This window comes from Styela clava, chromosome 4 (assembly GCF_964204865.1).
Source record: "Styela clava chromosome 4, kaStyClav1.hap1.2, whole genome shotgun sequence".
Classification (NCBI taxonomy): domain Eukaryota; kingdom Metazoa; phylum Chordata; class Ascidiacea; order Stolidobranchia; family Styelidae; genus Styela; species Styela clava.
In genome coordinates, this window is record NC_135253.1 from 13,915,490 (window position 1) to 13,934,237 (window position 18,748).

The 18,748-nt window shown below is 35.6% G+C and overlaps 1 protein-coding gene across 2 annotated transcripts in view; it reads right to left on the bottom strand.

Moving 5' to 3' along the window:
- Positions 1-18,748, bottom strand: part of LOC120325768 (homeobox protein Meis1-like) — a 41,046-nt gene that overhangs the window by 6,730 nt on the left and 15,568 nt on the right. For both annotated transcript variants that reach the window (XM_078111609.1, XM_039391929.2), the window contains exons 7-9: positions 15,666-15,861; positions 6,429-6,577; positions 4,974-5,050 (exon numbers count right to left, since the gene is read on the bottom strand). In XM_078111609.1, the coding sequence (XP_077967735.1) occupies positions 4,974-5,050; positions 6,429-6,577; positions 15,666-15,861 (422 nt within the window). The remainder of the gene's footprint in view (positions 1-4,973; positions 5,051-6,428; positions 6,578-15,665; positions 15,862-18,748) is intronic.

Here is an 18,748-nt window from a genome sequence, read left to right on the forward strand (position 1 = left end):
CTGCACAGCAAAATCGTGGGTCAATGTTTCATATATAGAGCGCAGACGGACATGAGGGTTTATCTTAGGGATGGCGACAATGGGAACGAAGTACATTATTGTTTTTCTTGTTAAAAACAACATCATAACAAATCGTGGGCTCATCTCCTATTTATAAGCCTCTCTTTGCCCTGCTTTGTCTGCGGTTTAAGAGGGTTGTTGAATAAAATGTTTTTGTATTTTATATTGCAGACAAAAACGCCCACTGTACAGCGGATTTCTACTCGTTTTGCCACTGAGGTAGGAAATACATAATATAGATTGAAATTCATTTAAAAATATGATAAATTTGAAAGCATCTAAAATTTCGTCCATTTCACAATGGGTCGGTGGATTCCTGACCGCAATCATACATTAATTACAATTGGCGAGAAAAGAAACGTTTACATTGTATTGTTACATGGTTATATAAGTGAGCGGGCGGAGAGGATATAATGGCGTTGTTACGCGTTTGTATTGAATTGCTTTAACCGTCAACGTTGGTGTTCATGGGTGACCTTTATGTGAGATCGCCTGCAAAACCAACAATACGGTTTATTGGTTAACAATGCCTACAAACGCACTAAACAAAATTTGAATTCTGAACCTCAAGTGCGATGTAACAACGGGGCATGAAGATGGAAACAAACCCACCAATATGCTAAACATTGACATAACATGGTTTGATGACATAAAATTAAGATATTTTAAATTTTCATTTGAGTTTTGTGTACTTCATCGGAAATTCTTCCATGTGTAGGGATTTATTTTATTTTTTGACTAAATGGAAAATTTAAAGCAATCATATTTTGCAACAGGGGCGCTTTCCGTGATAATTTTGTATATTAATATCAACAAAGAATCCCATCTGACACTAATATAGAAAAGCTAAAGCTTGGGTACAAACTAAAAGATGACTGATTGGGTGACGTCATCCCAAATTTTTGTCGTTTTTTGTTTTGTTTCCAGTACCCAGCAGATAAAATATATTTCCCGCCCATATTGAGCTATTACCAGACCTTTAGTGTGCTTAGCGCCTCGCCCCATCTTTTGTGAAATCGCTTAAGTAAACACGGACGATGGATTTTTTGTCGTGTTATCCCTCCCCGTGGTTATATCTCATTTTCAAACGGCTTTTCTAAAAAAATTTATTGAATTGAATGAAGAAAATAAAATCCAAGCTGGTTAGAATCCAACTGATCGGACAAGAATTCGATGTGTCGGGTTTCGAGCACGTTCCTTACACACTACCAACCTTTGTACTCCTGACAGCAAATGTAATATGAAAAATAGGCGCGTTTACTCTAAAGACAACCAGTTGTTTATGTAGTGGGGTATGTCGGTAGCACATCTGTTGGCAAACTTCATTGATCTATGTTTTTCGGAATTGTTGTCATGAGCAACATAGTAAAAATATAACTACAGTGACGTGACAATGTGAAGTCATCTGAAACAACAATGCTGAGAATTGACGAGTGGAATGCCTCTGTGACCAGTTATTTATTTTAATTATTTTGAAACGAGAATATTGTAATGCCGCCATATTCTCATTAATAAGGGTAAAAAGAGAATGGCAACATTATCCATGCCCAAATAAGTGCCTAACTGGCCCAAACATATTGGAATTGAATGAAGCAGTCTAATGACAACATCATTATTTATCAGATTAACACGTTACCCTAGTGCAAGTTAGATAAAAATGAATAACAATGAGACAATCCCGGAAACCAATGATGGATGATGATATTTCGGTTGGGGGTAAGTAAACTACTGACAAAATTGCCAAAATCGCGACCACCCTTTTATATCATTATTTCCATTTTTGCCATTGTCTCTTGCTTTACATAGTGCGTTGTGTAAGTCGACATTCCACAGTCAACTACGCATGACTCGATCAAATTATTGCACTAATGCGAGGCCGTGTTTATAACGGTAGCAATAGAACGATGATATTCCTACTTTGTGAAGGCATGTTTGTCAAATCAATAATATCGTAGGTCATAGGAAGGCAGTCCTAGCCCGCCCAATATGATCGATCAGGTACAGAATGTCATTCCATTGGTTATTCAACGTATAAGAGCTTTTTGTCGACATAGGGAGTAGCACAATAAACCTGTAGCTCGTGACTACTCTTGTTTGCCCGGCCTTCCAGATCACCACAAAACCCACACTTTCCTTGTCACCGTAAAATCATTCTATTGAGCGGGCACGACCGGCAAATATATTTCGACAAAAGCCAATATGAATGAGAAAAGTAGGCGGAAGAATTTTTGAAAATTAACAAGTAGCGCATCTAGTATTCGCAGAAGCTTATCGGCGTGTAAAGGCGTTAATTTTACTGTGTTTGGCATCATTGAGGTTTGGTAACCATAAAGGTGTTGAAATTCAATTGTTTGATGGATCGATTAATAACGAGTGATTATATTAGCAACACGAATGGAAGTAACGACTTATCATGACATGGTCCGTTGTAAACAGACGATCGTCGCGCGAATCTATTGTATGAACCGCGCGAGGGCGTTTTGAGACTTTGACGTTGGGAATTTATTGCGAAGATAGCTGGCTTGGTCTCAGTGATTGAATAAATAGTACGTACATAGATTGGCTCAGAATTTCATGTTACGTCTGTGTATAACATGGAGTATTTTCGAAAACATCAATTTCGACATTTTCAGAAGCGACAATGAGAGTTTTCCCAGACGCCTCTCCAAAGGGGACAACGCAACCAAAACCATATTCTCCTCGTCTACGAGAGCTTTGTGTTGGCGCCTAAATATAAAAACAAACGGTTTGGCTATCGACCCGACGGCTCGGACATCGACTTCAATGCCAATTGATCACACTTTTGTCTGACATAGTTGTAACTGCAGCCTTGTATCGTCGTGGAGAAGGGTTGGTTGAATGTGAAAAATCCTGTTTTTCGGACTTGAGCACAAAATTAGGATATTCCCACGGCCATTAAACAACTCTACATTACTACACAATTCTATTTTTGCGAGGTTTGATTGCACAGAAGAAATCTAGCTTTTGACCACGTCTGTTTGTAATTATAGAACGTAACAATCCGTTTTGACGGGAAATTCGACAGGAAGGTATTGAAAAAACAAAAACTGACAACTTGAAAAAACGAAGTTACGAATTAAAAAAGAATTGTATGTTGTATCAATTTTTGATGTAATTGATCAAAAACTGTAGTGTTGAGCATTACTGTCACTCAGAAAAAAAAACTAATTTTATAAAGCTTATCCTCAAATCTTCAAAGAAGAATAGTCAAGCTTTCATCATCCTAAACTCTCATTTCAAAATTAACTTTAGTTTGTGGTTAGAAATTTAGGCGAATAAAATAATCGGTAACATCTAATACGGTTTTATTGTCTTATTTATTTTGCCTTCAACAAATACCCGATTTAATCTCCAATCAAAGACAGCGCTGATCGACCGCGTCAAAGAAGTATACCACATCTTATCAATTCTTTCCGCTTACCAGATCGAAGAGATGGCAAAATTGTACATTTCAGTACTGCTGAACCGTCTACAGATGATTAGATAACTGCATGAATATATTGGTACAGTGAAATAATATATTATATACAAGGAAATAAAATTTTATAAGTTTTCCTAAAAATTTAAAATACACTCTACCGCTGCTCTTTTCGCTTTAAGAATTCACTTCAGGGCGCAAATCTGCAAGTAGGCTGTACGTGATGCGCTTGGAAGTCAATGGATAATAGGGTTTCAATAAAGACAGATATGGCATTCGATCGACAGTAATGTTAATTTATCGCCCGATCAGTTTTAGGTAAGCCAACCTATCGCTCATCCGTAGCTCAATAACCTGTACAGATAACGTCAAACGAACTTGTCTGCTATTTTGAGAAACCTCTCGGTCTGTACATACATATATGACATATTATCGCTCAAGCTCGTTTACATATGGGATTACGTGCTGCACATCTATGAAACATGCTGGATAATCATCGATATCTAAAGCCACCAAAACGATGATGGAATCATTAAAAGTTGATCGTTGTTTGTGCAATATCTAGACAAATTAGAGTGATACAGCTTTAAAAAAAATTTTTATTCGATAGCAGTAGAATTTGGTTTGTGGATAGTTTATTTGAATTAATAAACTTTGGATCCGCGCGAAAAGCTAGTCAAATACCACTACAAACATGCATGGAAAAGACAAATGATCAGAGGTGGCTAATGTTTATTTGAATTAGGTGTATTCTAACTCTTTCAGATTTTTTCGTCCTGACTCTTAAAATGTATTCTAAGTTCAAACGCAACGACAATGAAAAGTCAATGACTGGATTGAATTACGACGCAGTGGGTGGCATTCAAATCTTATCTAATCCTATTCAACTTTCCTAGCTCGTGTACGAAAAGTCCAACTAGCAAAACTGCCACGAGCGTGGTATAAACCCCCTGTGATCATTTGCAGATTAGGCAACCGAATCCACCGGAACGCACAACGACCGTTTGCAGGCCTGGGGGCCAAATTTTAGGCGTCGAAATCTGACAATGGAATTTGGTGATAAGCTATAATTGCGACCGGACACTAAAAGTCTACAGCAATGTGCATTTTTTGAATCCGCCGAACAAAGTAGGCGCATATATATTTTTAAATATTGTATTATAACAAATGTATTTTTCAAATCAGCATATTCTGTCTGGCCGCCTTTGGTGAGGCGTTAGCAAATTCTGATAACTATTGAATTACATAACCAAGTATTTGAAATCGTAATCTGTGATATAAAATCTATGCTTCAGGACCAAGTGCTGATCACAAAAAAAAATTAAGATTCTGAATGATTACAAAAAATGTGACGCGTTTTAAACAGATAGTTTATGGAGTTAAAAGTGCGAGAAAATAACTCGCTGATTCAAAAAGTCCTAATGATACGTTTGATAATCTTGGGTGTGAGCCTAAACAACACTTTGTTACTTACCAGTTATTAACTTGCAGTATGGTTAATCCTGTCTGGCTAGCTAGTGATTTCTTTTGCTCTTCGGACGGATAAGGATGCTGTAAGGAGAAAAGGCAGATTGAGTTTGATTTCCATACTAAAGATTCAGTTTGGTTCTGTAGTTAAATTAGTAATCTTACTGCTGTGGAATAATAGATGGCAAACTATTAAACCGCGATGTAATTCTGTATTACGAGATATTAGGATCATAAGGCTTTGGCATTATTCGGGCGTAAGTCATCAAGATACCGAGTGATAGGACCACCGCACCTGGCACCTGGGCACATTTAGAGCAAGATGAAAGCGGACCTGCGCGCGACGCATGTCGATGACTTCGCCGCGGGCTATATGGCAAATCCTTTGGCCTCTGTGTTCGCCAGCGACATGTCAGCGTTATCTGCCGTTAACGTTTGTATTTTGTGTAACAATTTTTGACGTTTTTAAAATTTTCCGAAATTGTACTGTTGTTGCAAATAATAAAGATGCCAATTGAAAAAATAAAATAAAATGAACTTCTAAACATGCTGGCAAACTGTATTACTCAAAAATTCGCTCTCGGGATTTTTAAAAGCTCCAATGAGTGATTGTTATTTATTTTTGCCTGCCAAGTTGTCATGTAATCGGCGTATGCAAGAAATCGATGAAACTCGTGTCCGAGTCGCATACGTACTCGCTCGAATTGATTTTTCATCGAATTTTTTGACATGGTAACTTTTTTGGACAGGACTTTTCTCTTCGGATAAGTACCTTTAACATACTTTTATCATACGAAGACGATCCGTGGAATTGAGAGAAAAACTTATTAATAAATACAGAACCAAAATTATTAATACTACCGTGAAGGAATGTTGAAGAAAATAGCGACCAAGTTACAAAATTATTTTCAAATACAAGGGACTTGTGAGTTGTGACATGGTTATACTTTTACAAAACAGACTTGTATTTTGAACATTTTCAAAAATGGTAAAGAAAAAATTTAAATCATGTTTAGTTTTTGAAAAGTGATGGAAATTATGAATTACAATCAAATCAGTGTTACCTAATACATTTTGTCCGAGGTACGTTATTGTCTAATCGCTTTAATATATTTATTGGAATGTTTAAAAATACCTGATATTTAGTGATGTCACGATATGTCAAAAATGATAGGACAAACTCTGAACTTTATAAATACATAACCTGCGCTATTTACGTGAGTCATCATTAGGAGATGTAAGTCTATGCTTTAATTAGTAGTATAAATTTATCAACAGGATAAAAATAAAAATAGGGTAAGGTTGTCAGTCTATAATAAAGTGGAGAAACATTAGGGAACAAACTAAAAGTACGCTTATAGTCTCGGCGTATTTTGAGGTGAAATACAAAAGAACATTTTTTTATTTCGATTGAAACGATACGCTAATGTTTGAGGTTACGCTTCAGAGTAATATATCTTACTGTTAAATTTTGAAAGAGCCATGCTCTCATGATATTTGTTGCTTGCTTTGGAAAAATTCCTCGCTTCTTTTGTGGCTTCTTGCAGGGATCGGAATCATTGTCTTCAGCCCCACCTTCTCCTGAATAGGTACTTCCTTCCAGAGTACTTTCTACAAAAGAAAATTATTCGTAATCTTATTTTTTATTATTGATGTTTGTATTGTCAGGTACAGAACGCGCAAGATAGTATCAAAGACACAACATAGTTTTGCAGTCACACTTCAAAACACGACATCGTGAATTATTCAAAGCAATTCACCTAGTTTATAGCAATTATAAGACTCCAAGTTCACAAGTTTTGGGATGAAATTCTCACGTAAATAAGTGGGATGATTTCATGAGAATTCTTTGTGACTTTCTGTCAAATTATGAAATTTAACCGCAGAATTAAGAAAGTACCGACTGATCGCTTCCCGCGACAGCAGCAACTTGCAAAGCAGTACTTCATGGTGTTATAATTAAGGATATGATATGTTCACTGTGTTCCATAGCCAACTACAGGTGTGAACCTGTATAAGTGCGGATTGTAAAACGTTTGATGGTTCCATCATTGGTCATCTGGACAAAGTATTTGGAGTAAGTGTATTGACACGGTTATATGAAGCAAATCTACAAACCAAACATCATCGTATTGTAAAAACCTCCGTTACGCCACTGTCCTTATGCGGATTTAGAAATTAGGCACGGTACAAATGATTTTGAGTAGGCGTAGTTCGGACTGAGGATTAAGACACTATTAATACGCGGAACGACCTTTTAGATTTTTCGTGTTCCGACCCGCGTCGTTGTTTTTTGTCTTTGCAGGAAAGTTATAAGATATATAAAAGAGAATGCCTTGGTACATGGTTTTTATATTATCAAAAATGAGAGTGGAAGATGCATGCCTATACGTCTATGGTTTCCCCATGATACATCGATACGGTGTGTTTCAGTAAAGCGATCCATTAGCGATTTGACTGGAATGAAAATAAAATAATATTTTTCGAGAGGAGACTTGTCGTAATGAAATAGATATGGTAACCGGCCTTGCGTGGACGGTTACCATCAATGGGAAATGTAACATCACCTTGCATAGGCTCAAATATGAAAATGTGAGTACAATGACGAAATTGGCAAAGACGAAATGCAATATGATGAATATGAATTTGTTGGAGTCATGTTTTAGTTCTACATACCCAATCTACAATATCAATCCTTAACTAACGGATGTTTACGAGACACTAACATTTTTTGGTAATATTCTCTATAATTAGTTCCCTCGTGATATCCTTAATATGAACAAAATGTTTGACCTAAACGGACAGAATGCAAATGCAATACCATGATCAGTTTTTTCCAACGTTGGTAAGTTATGAAGAACAAATGGCAATTTTTTTTATGAAGAAAACATTATTTTCCAGCATGAACGACCTTGATGACCGCGCGACGACTCCGATTTCGCTGGCTTTGTCCCGTCTCACTTCTCTACTGTCCCATGAGGGCGTCCGATTAGGCATCGCATCGGAAGAACGGACACGAAAACTTCCTGCAATTTGTTTTTCACATCATAGCACACGCTGCATAAAATCCAACTAAATTTAATGATATTTCAAAGTAACTACAACGACTCGATCCATTAAAACAATTTCTTTTGGGCGCATAGTCTTTTCTATAATATCCTCCATAGCAGCAATTCGATTTGAAAAAAAAAATGAGTCATTCTAAATGGGCATTTTGAAAAGTACGGAAAATTTACTTGACTTTTATAACAGTGCACTACACGTTTCAATATATACCATTATATATTCAATTGTAAAGTAAATCCAAAGGCGCCATATGGATGGCTGACCGTATAATGGGAAATGGCGAAATTCCATTACACATCTGAAGGAACCACATTTGCGGCGAAAAAAATTATTTTCCATAATTCGCCTGCCATGTAATAATTCTGTGGATGACAGGTCGACGCAACATTCATAACTTCAGGGATGCCAGATTTATTTAAGCAATAACGGCGATTGTATTAACTTTATATCATGTTGTGTCGCTAAATTGAAATCAACAAAACTAATTTAATAAGTATGCATATCGTTTCTCAAAACAGATATCACAGTTAAAATAATATGAAACAAAATTAACGTGAATGCATTTAATCGGAAATTGTTGAAACGGTATCCGCCAATTTTCCGGTGGCATAATACGTTTATAGTAATTTGCGAATCGCTTTTCTAGACCGTAACATATTTGATTCCCACCGAGTCACATTATCAATGCGATTCCGTGTAGTTTAATGCATATTTAACGGGTTTCAAATCCTTGGGCGGCTGCGAAACCTTCGCCAATTAGATTAGTCAGGTAATCCACGGCTAAGCACATTGCTATTCGTAATGTTACGCGACTCCAGTTAGATCCCGCGTGAAAGTGATCCTGTACTTTGGAAAATGTTTGTAAATAAAACTTGAATTTTGAAGTAATTTAGAAGAAACAAATATATACAACCGCATAAAATAGATAAGAATTTTGTAGACTTTACTTTTTATTTTTTAGAATATGGTACATAAGGCTAATGACATGATCGCATTGTATTATCGCAAACGACATGAAGTAGTTTTCACACATTTTCACAGTGTATACCGGCATTGCCGCAACGAGACAGAGAACGCCTTATCATTAATGCATGAGCCAAATGGTAGAAATAGCTTTGTCGAGCAAATGATGCTTTTACCGCCTTCTTTGGCAATGAGTTCGTCACCTGTGTCATCTCCCATTAAAAAATATTTTTGGTCGTCAGTATAGGAAATATTGTGATCTCGTCGATTTCGGATTATCTCCTGCTCTAAAGAAGATATATTCTCATTCCATATGAATGAAATCGAGGCATGATATGTTTTATAATGTCTAAATCATTACTAATATTTAGTTTATTTCAATTTTACTATACTTATGAATTCAAATAATCGAGTTATAACTTATTTTAAAATTATTATTTTTTACACCGGGAAAGCGGAAAACTTGCAACGATATCAATTTCAAAGCTATACCGAAACCGCAATTCTTTTTAAAATGCAAGTTTTTTCAGCACACAATACTTTTTGTGACAACACATTGGAAACGGCTTGTTATATTATTAAAAAGTTCAAAAATATAACCCTGAATAATCACGGAATGGTTTCAACAAAATTAAAACTATTGAATTTAAAGAGTCATTTTTTTTTTCATTACCCTGTGGTACTAGAATGGCATTTGTTTACCAGAGACCAGACATATATAGACCGAGGGATCCGTCGGAGTACACCTTCCATAATTAATGAAACGGGCAAAAATGCAAAGAAAATCATATAAATATGAACTTGTTGCGCTAATACGAAACAAGTTAAACTTCCGTGGGGTAGCAGACACTCTATATCACATTTTAAGAAGAAAATCACTTTGTGAAAGTATATTTTGTAGTTTGTTGTTATTATTATAATTGTCCCAAACGTCTCTGTTGGTATAACAGCGACATGCGAAGTAGATTATTAGGATAGAATCTCTTTATGCTATGCTATAAAAATTAACTACTACATCGTTCGTGGGGTCCACTCTTGGTTGTTCCCTATTTTCCACGTTTTAGTCGCATTGTTTCAAGTTTGAAATTTCAATGCGCCGACGATACACGTAAGCTATCTAAACAAAATGGAGGGCGCCGAGAATATATTTCGAGCTTTTGTACGTTTCGCCATTTTACGTCGAATCAAAGATTTAAGCGCATCGTGATCAAATACAAACGAGAGAAGGTGCTTGAATGTAGTGCTTCTGTTCACGGTAGACCTGATATTTTGGGCTTTATCTAGCGGCCAAAACTTGACTTGATACAGTGTCAACACAAGAGTTTCTTTTTAGGAAAAAAAGAATATCCATACGGTAAATCGAATGTTAAAACAGGTATAGCCTATAAAATAATTGTATTATCAAAATGAATAACTTGGACATAGTCAAATTGAGGACAATCTTGCATTACAACACCAACAACGCGATGTTCTTATTGTTCTCGACAACAAAACTACGTTTGAAATATCATGATAAACATATTTTAATTTGTAACGATTAGAGTATTCAGTAAAAAGTATATACACTACAATGAAACAATTTCTGTTTTGATTTAAACTATTTTGGTTTATTCAGTCCACTAAAGAAAACTTGTATTTGTTCAATCTCAACCGCTGGCTGACCCATTGAGACAACAAACTGGCGTTTTATGTATCAAAATATTACGCGGTCACAAATAAAACATTATCCCAATCATTGTGATCGTAAATAAGGTCACAATGGTCGATTCATAGCGATCGGAGTTGTTTAGAAAGACTGACTAACAATTTTATTGTATATGCGTTAACTACGGAACCGACGATTTCGTCGCCGTGCATTTCATTTGTACAATAACAGCGTGATCGCTCGCTTCGTAATAGGGGTCGTTGAAAGTTCACGCATTCCAACCAATCATTATGCTGACGTGTACTCTTGTTCGCTTCCCACTTCTGAACAACCTAATTACATCGCCTTCGGAGTTTCGTGCCACACGCACTTTTAAAGTGTTCCCAAATTGAAAAAGAAGTCTTCAATTTGTTTTATTAAACTAATTTAGTGAAATATTACACATTGATATATATGGCCCCTCATATATCTTTTCTGTATATTAATATTTGTATATATCCTACATGAAATATGTGTTAATGAAGTTTATTTCTCAACTAGATCATTAAAGCAACCACTCCACGCTACTTCAGACGAACAGTGAAAGCACACTAGCCTACATGGTGGAATTTCTATTTATGAGAAAGGCCCAATACTTGGGGGTTCGTTTCGCCAAAAAAATGAGTTTGTGCGTGGGCTGTAAAATCGTGTAATCAAGCTGTAGCAACAAACCAATTGTGACTCATGGGCTGGTCGCAGCTAAAAGTTGAACTTATTTAAAATTTTCAGCAAGTGTTATTATATAATGAGGCATTCCACGAACATTATATTACTACATTGAGGCCATTCAAGAACCATTTATGTTATTATATATTCAATAATATGATTTCATTCACGAAACATATTGGATATGCATGTAAAACAAAAAGCATCCACGAAAGCCCCCACGACCTGCTATCATGGGTCATTAGATCTGATACTAAGCATACCATAATGTCGATAAATCTTGATTAAGATGAGATGCATTATGGTTAAAATTCCTGAAATCTTATTGTGCGTTTTACTGTTATATCAAACATTGATTTTAACCGAGTAAGCAAAAATAAGCAGCATATTCATTATTGGTTTATAACTTTTACAACCAAGCATTAGAATTCAATTTATAAAATTCAAAAATTCTAAGAAGTGTCTGTTGTGAATTATTATAAAAGTGATGTGTATACCCAACTGTGATTAGAACTCTCATTTTGAACGAGATGCCAATCTTTATCTCACAGTTACCCACATTCATCTTTATCCAAATATGGCGGTACTTGGCAGCGGGTAGTAGACGTTAAAACAGATAATTGGCAATAATGAGAGTAATAAATTTCTCTGGGTGGCCGCAAGAACGGTGGCTCAGTTTTGGGTTGAAATATAATTACAAAAGTTCGCCTTAATACCTAATTCAGTAAAATAACATCGAGGGTAATTACCGCGTGGCTTAAAACGGTCTATGAGTACGTAGAGCCCGTCTAATCACCCCTGTCTCTTTAAATGTAACTAATTTCTTCTATTCGTTTAACGTGAAAGAAATCTTTTTCAAACTCAGTAAACAAGTGATTGGTCTGCCTCAAATAATCCAGATATGATGTATCGAATGCTAATGGGGACAGGGCTTAACAAATTATCATACATCTCTTGACTTGAATTTGTTTGCCGAGATTGATGCCCATGTGAGAGAAACTGGACCTAGTTCGAGATTGTACGAACAAACAGTATATGTATTCGAGCATGAAGTAAAATTTGAGAAAACTTTTTTTTTGCAACATTTATTATTCTGATAACCTAATTATTCATGAATTATACCGGATATGCAATATAAAAAGTACTTTATTTGTTACTAACAGTTGATATTCAAGTCACTCACTGGTCTTTTGGTCAGTGTAGAATTTTGTAGATGATAGCCGAAAAGAAATATATATCATTATACAACTAGGGATACGTCTGTTCACAAAACCAATTTTCTGATTAACTCTCAGATCTCATCAATAGATTAAATCCCAGGAAAAACATCAATTTCAAGTAGCCATTCTCTTTGCATTCACAACAAAATCAATTCATTGTGACCACCTAACAAATCTAAGACGAGTTAAGCTATATTGAATTTGTACCTCTGGGTGTGACATGTAATTAATTTGGATGTAAACAGATGTCGATGACACCTGAATTGTGGATCGATCAAGTTAATTCGCGTCAAGAGAAAACGCCGCATCATTGAAAACGCAGCGGGATGCAACTAATTATGCGCAAGCCCATCAAGAACTCACAAACAGACCATCCGCGAGCGACATGCCTAATCCTTGCTCTACGCATCCGATTCTGAGCTAATCCTCGATTTAGATTATGCAATCTATGTTTCACAAATAGGAGATACACGGCCACTTCACTATTGTGTAATAAATATAAGAGGTTTTCATATACAAATGCAATCCTATAATATTAAATTTCCATACATCGCATTTACCTAGGAAGAAATTTGTTCTACATATCGTTCAAATAAACTAACTGCATTTGCATTCAATGTATAAATGATCAAAAGCGAAACAGAATTCGGGGATTGTATCAAGCTACATTGGAAACGACAATACTATATTTGCTTATACTATAATGTGTATTGGTAAAGCATACAATGCAAATTACAATAGCCTTACAGCATCCATGGAGACAAAAAAGTAATAGAATAAGTATAATACAACAAATTGCCAGAATTGAGAAAACGATTTATCAAGTCACGTCCATACACGAAACGTATACATTAAACCTTACAAACGAGTTTGACGAGGATATCGTTCCACCGATTCCCTTGATGTACGCTTCTGCGGAATATGCAGTTTAAAATGCATGCGTCTTTGTATATTTGTTATAGAAGCAATCATACTTATATATTCTTGCCGCGCGTTCGAGACGACCCAAAATTAAATATTTATACCCTATCGATTTCAAAATACCTCCGAGATGCAAGCAGAGACCAGTTTTTGAGGGCCCAGGAGTGTAGGACCCCTTCCCACAGAGGGAATTAGTTTCTCCCACTAATGATGTTATTATTGTTATCAGACTGGCTGCCAACTACTGAAACCAATCTGTAAACAAGTTTCGAAAAGCAAAAAAGAAAACTTTCTTTCGTTTATTGTTGGTTCGCTATAATTGATTTTCACGGAAAAACGAAATAAAATTAGGAAATTGAAAAAAATCATCGCGACGTTACAGATTGAATGTAATATTAACTTGTTTTCTCAAAGTATATATACATTTTCATTCAAACTATAATGTAATTTGTTAGGTAGGAATCAGTAATTTAAATTTCCATTTCAAAATAGACGGCACCCTGATTGCAGTTAAATTTAGTAATTTTCCATCATATAGAAATCAATAGTAGATGTGGTGGGGGAATTCCCCCTTCGGAAAAAGTTTTTGGAAGTTCAGAATTCGCACCCCAGATAATCGATAGTAGGCATTGATGGCAACATGAAGGCGGGCCGGCTATTTTATTGCGTATGTCACTGTGTTTGCCAACTTAACGGCGCCAATTAAATCATACAAGATATAGTTAGCTTTCCGAGCGGTGCACGATACAGATGAAAGGCTTATTTAGCCGCCAATAAGCAACGGGCGCTCCGCGGCGAATAAAACAAGTAAATATTGACGAAAGACTGGTGCCCACTCCCGCCTGGTGATTTGTAGTTAGAACAGATAATAATAGTCTACCACCTCCAGTGGTAAGTTAAAAATTCAAAATGGCGAATGAAACTTTTCGCAATATTTACAGGCATTAGGACCTAAAATGTATAAATCCGACACATAGTTTTTTTACAACTGAATGGAAAGAGAAACACGAACGATATTATGAAGTCCATTATCACAAAACTGTTCGTTAACGAGCAAAGCTTGCAATTTCCCCGACACAAAAATATTTTGATGTTCGCATTAGGGACAAAGCAATCTTAGGTTATGTTAGGATACGATAGAAAGTGACGCAATAACTTGACCTGATCTAACGTATTCTAACCAAACAGAAAGACAGACAGACAGAAGCCCAAAAACCGTTCTGAAATTCAGTGTTTGGTCAAAATTATATTATAACAATCATTTTTGTTATATTAAACTATGAAAGTCAATTCCGATGTCAAAATCAAAGCGGGCAAATCGTTCCAAATTATTCACACCCTCGGCTTCCACTAAAGTCCAAACCATGTGTTTTTGCCTTTGAAAAATAAGCCTCGTGACGCACGGATTAGTTTGATAACAGGCCGGAGAAGGTGTGAAATGAAAGTGTCGTTATCCAGGAAACCGAATCGGGGTATAGCATACTTGGAAGCCGCCCGAAACGAGACTTCAGGCGTTAGATAAACAACATCACATGCCTTGTAAAAATGGACGTTGAAATTACTTAAATTTTATTACTACTCCAAAATAGTGCCGCTCATTTTCGTTTAAATTATATAACCAGTTGATATCAGTTCACAATGTATAGATAGATATTTAATGAATTATCACGACATAGAATATCACTGAATGTTGGACTGACATCCATTCAGTGACAAACTATATAATATCTATAAAATTCCGTGGGAATGTGCCCTATAGTTTTCAACGTTTGGGGATTAGCGCTTGATCTTAATTACCCATGTATTTCTACAAAGGTCATATGCATAGTATATAACCTATAGCTTCGGTATGTAATATATATGTCTACATTTACGTGGTCTATACACATTCAATTTAAATGTTATCCATTTAGCCAGTATATTAGCAAATATTTAAAAAAAACGCAATAATATAACTAGAAAACTTTCCAAAAACTTACTACATACCGAAACACCAAACTAAATAATAAAATATTCCACAGAGTGACTGATTGTGAACAAAGTCTCATTCGATAAACTGACTACATTTGCAGTAGAAATGAATCAAATCATATAATCACCTTATCTATGTCGTAATTGCTAAAAAATGTCGCATGAACTTGGTATTTTAAAGTAAAAAACATCATCATAAATTACATACCTGTTGGACTTGCAGATTCTGTGTTGTTCATATTAGGATGTTGGTGATGACTTGATTGTTGTTGATTTTGGTGATGAAGATGGTTAATTGAGGATGACGCTGGAGTAACGTTTCCAACTGAACTGCTGTTTCCTGCACCTAATGACGTCACAGGATCGGGTCCCGAAATATTCGGTATATCTTGTGGGAAGAAGGACTGTAAATAAACATATATAACATACATGAGTGAAAGATTAATTATGATCAATAAAAAAGCTGATACTAAGAGATATAGGAATGAAGTCTGAATATTTCATAAACGATGGATAAATAATACTTCCCAAAAAAACAATTCTGCACAACAACGTAATTTGGAAAGGAGATCAAAATCGATCATTCATAACAAGTTATGCTAATAAAGTCAAATGCATCAATGTACGCAAAGTTGACTTTGAATGCTGAAGAGTGCAAGGCAAATGATATAGATGAATTGTCTTTTTACAGCAATTTTCAATGACTTATCTATCAAAAACATTCGAATAATAAACCAAAAGCCCCGTCACCACAATACCTACAAACAAATCGACTGGCTACATCGTTTATTTGAAAATAATTCGCTGCAAATATTGCAGCATCGGATGCGCGTTTGCGTAAATTTCATTGTTGAAATCCTGTTCCCAATATTTCTATTGCCGCAAGTGTATTATTTGAGGAAAACCGCAACTTCCCAATTCAATTTCTACCTACAATAGCAGACTGGAAAAATTCACTGACGTGGCCTATAAACGACAGATTATAAATTTTTCATTCCCTATTTAAAAGAAGCTACTTTATTAAACGCGAAACACCTTATATTTTTGTATTTTTCAACAGCGAGAATTATGATCTTACATATAAAGGTAAAATTGTGATCTTATCGGAAGAGGAAATGCGTCACAGTCGTATGTAGTTGCCACGAGTAACCACGCAAACGCAAAGAAGTTCAAAGCAATTGATCTTACCTATGATATAATCAAGACTGGCACACGACGAGTGGTCGTCAATAGGTGGTAGGTAACCTTTCAAAATACTAAGAAAACTCTAGCTTCGACCTTTGCAACGACTCGCACTCAGATTTCTATGCAGAATTAGATCAAAACCACAAGTATATGTATATTAAGCAAAAGCGGATTGTAAGCTGCATTTTTTCTTAAACGATAATCATAATACAAACAAAATATCTGACATCAATAGCAGTTAGATTTGACGTTCATCGCTGCTTGATGTCGGATTAGTATCCCCGATCATTTAGGTTGCTTGTCGCACCTCCGCCTACAGATTATAGACGCATTGGCAGTTGGCACACGATTGGGATAATCAGGTTTTTAAATGAAGCAGCATGAACGTATGTTAACCAAAGATAATAACGACAAGAACCAGCGTCATTTTTTAACACAGGTGCACATCCTGAGCTGGCATATTGGTATATTGACCAATGAAGACATGCGCCTCGAATCATCTTATCCTCCTTCATTTTTGTTATTCAAATAAAAACTAATTCTGGTTTTAGTTTGAGAGCAAATAATCAAAACCCCGATTCCAAGTTCGCATGGAAAGGTTTCACTCATTCACACCTTGTGATGTAATAATTATGGCATGAACCTTGACATTCGACAATTAAAGTCATGAAACCCGTCATTAAGATACATTTTGTCGGCGATAGACAGGGTTATACGTCAAATGAACAAACGAGAACCGATGGCGAAACAAGAGCTAATCACTCTTAAGCCTAACACATAAATAAATATATCGCTAAAGGCTCTATATGAGCACCTGGATAAAGTAAGATTTATTTATTTTTACACTGTAGTGAAAATTCCGCAAGTTCATATATGTAAATGGAACGCTGTATTGCTGAGTGCAAAACTTATAAATTGGTTGAGGTATAAAAAAAAACAATATTGACTCAAAAATATTATCGTTACAAAAAATAATTAATCAGCAGAAATAAAACTCCACGTTTTATTAAAAATATTTTTGCATTCGTTATGATGATACAATGCGGCAATTAATTACACGATTATTGCAAAAAGTCTCTTTCATTATCATGATATTCATATAATTTTTTCTGTGATTTTGAAAAGTTGAAACAAATATTTTATGTGTGTGGTCCTAAGATTAATTTTCTGTCAGATTGGTCAATTATCCAGAGGGTATGGATACAAAATTTCGAACAACAAAATCAGGCATGTAATCACGAGGCAGGAATATCAGACCATTGAACTTACTATTATAGCTTTATGCGTGGCACACAAGTCATTTTCGACCACGGCCGTCTTTAATTCAAAACCAGCTATCTTAAAAATGAAAATAAAAGCGAAAAATTGTGATCGCGTCATCTCCGAACTGATATTACTCATACACTTTAGGTAAAAACCACATTTTTTTATCGCGGTATCCACAATTTTACGATAATTGTGTCATAAAATAAAATATAAAATCAGGCACATATTAAGTTGTTGTCGAGTAATACATAGTTTACGAATTTCTGTGGTTTTGGCCTAATGATCAGGTTAAATGATGCGTACTCTGGTTAATATTTTAAAGAGTTTATTTGCAAATTGAATACTTACAAAGGGACCTATTAGAAAAGATTCAAACGATTATTTTTAGGTACCCAGAAAAATGACTTATACGTTATTAAATACCGTTAGTAATTGAGATATAAGTTTATACGTTATTCGTGGATATGTCACTTTGTATTCTTTGTTATCATTTGAATTCAAAATATCAGTTTTCTGTATGTGATTTCGTAACACCATAGTGAAAAAATCCGTTGCTGTTGGACAGGATTATCTAAATTTCGGTAACAATGTAGGTGTGTTTGGAACTGCATCTCAAAACACAAACGAACTGACTGTTATGCGTACATACGAACATCTTATGGAAGCGTTAACTCGATATTTTGTTCTGTGCTAGCAGAAATGCTGTAAAACGCGACGGGTGCCCCGTTCTGCGGCTTAGGGCTGGAAAATCTTAGCATAATCTCAATCTAAACGACTGCAGGTCTACACGAGATTAGCTTAACCACACCTGTGAGGTACTTCATTATCTTTTGGTCATTA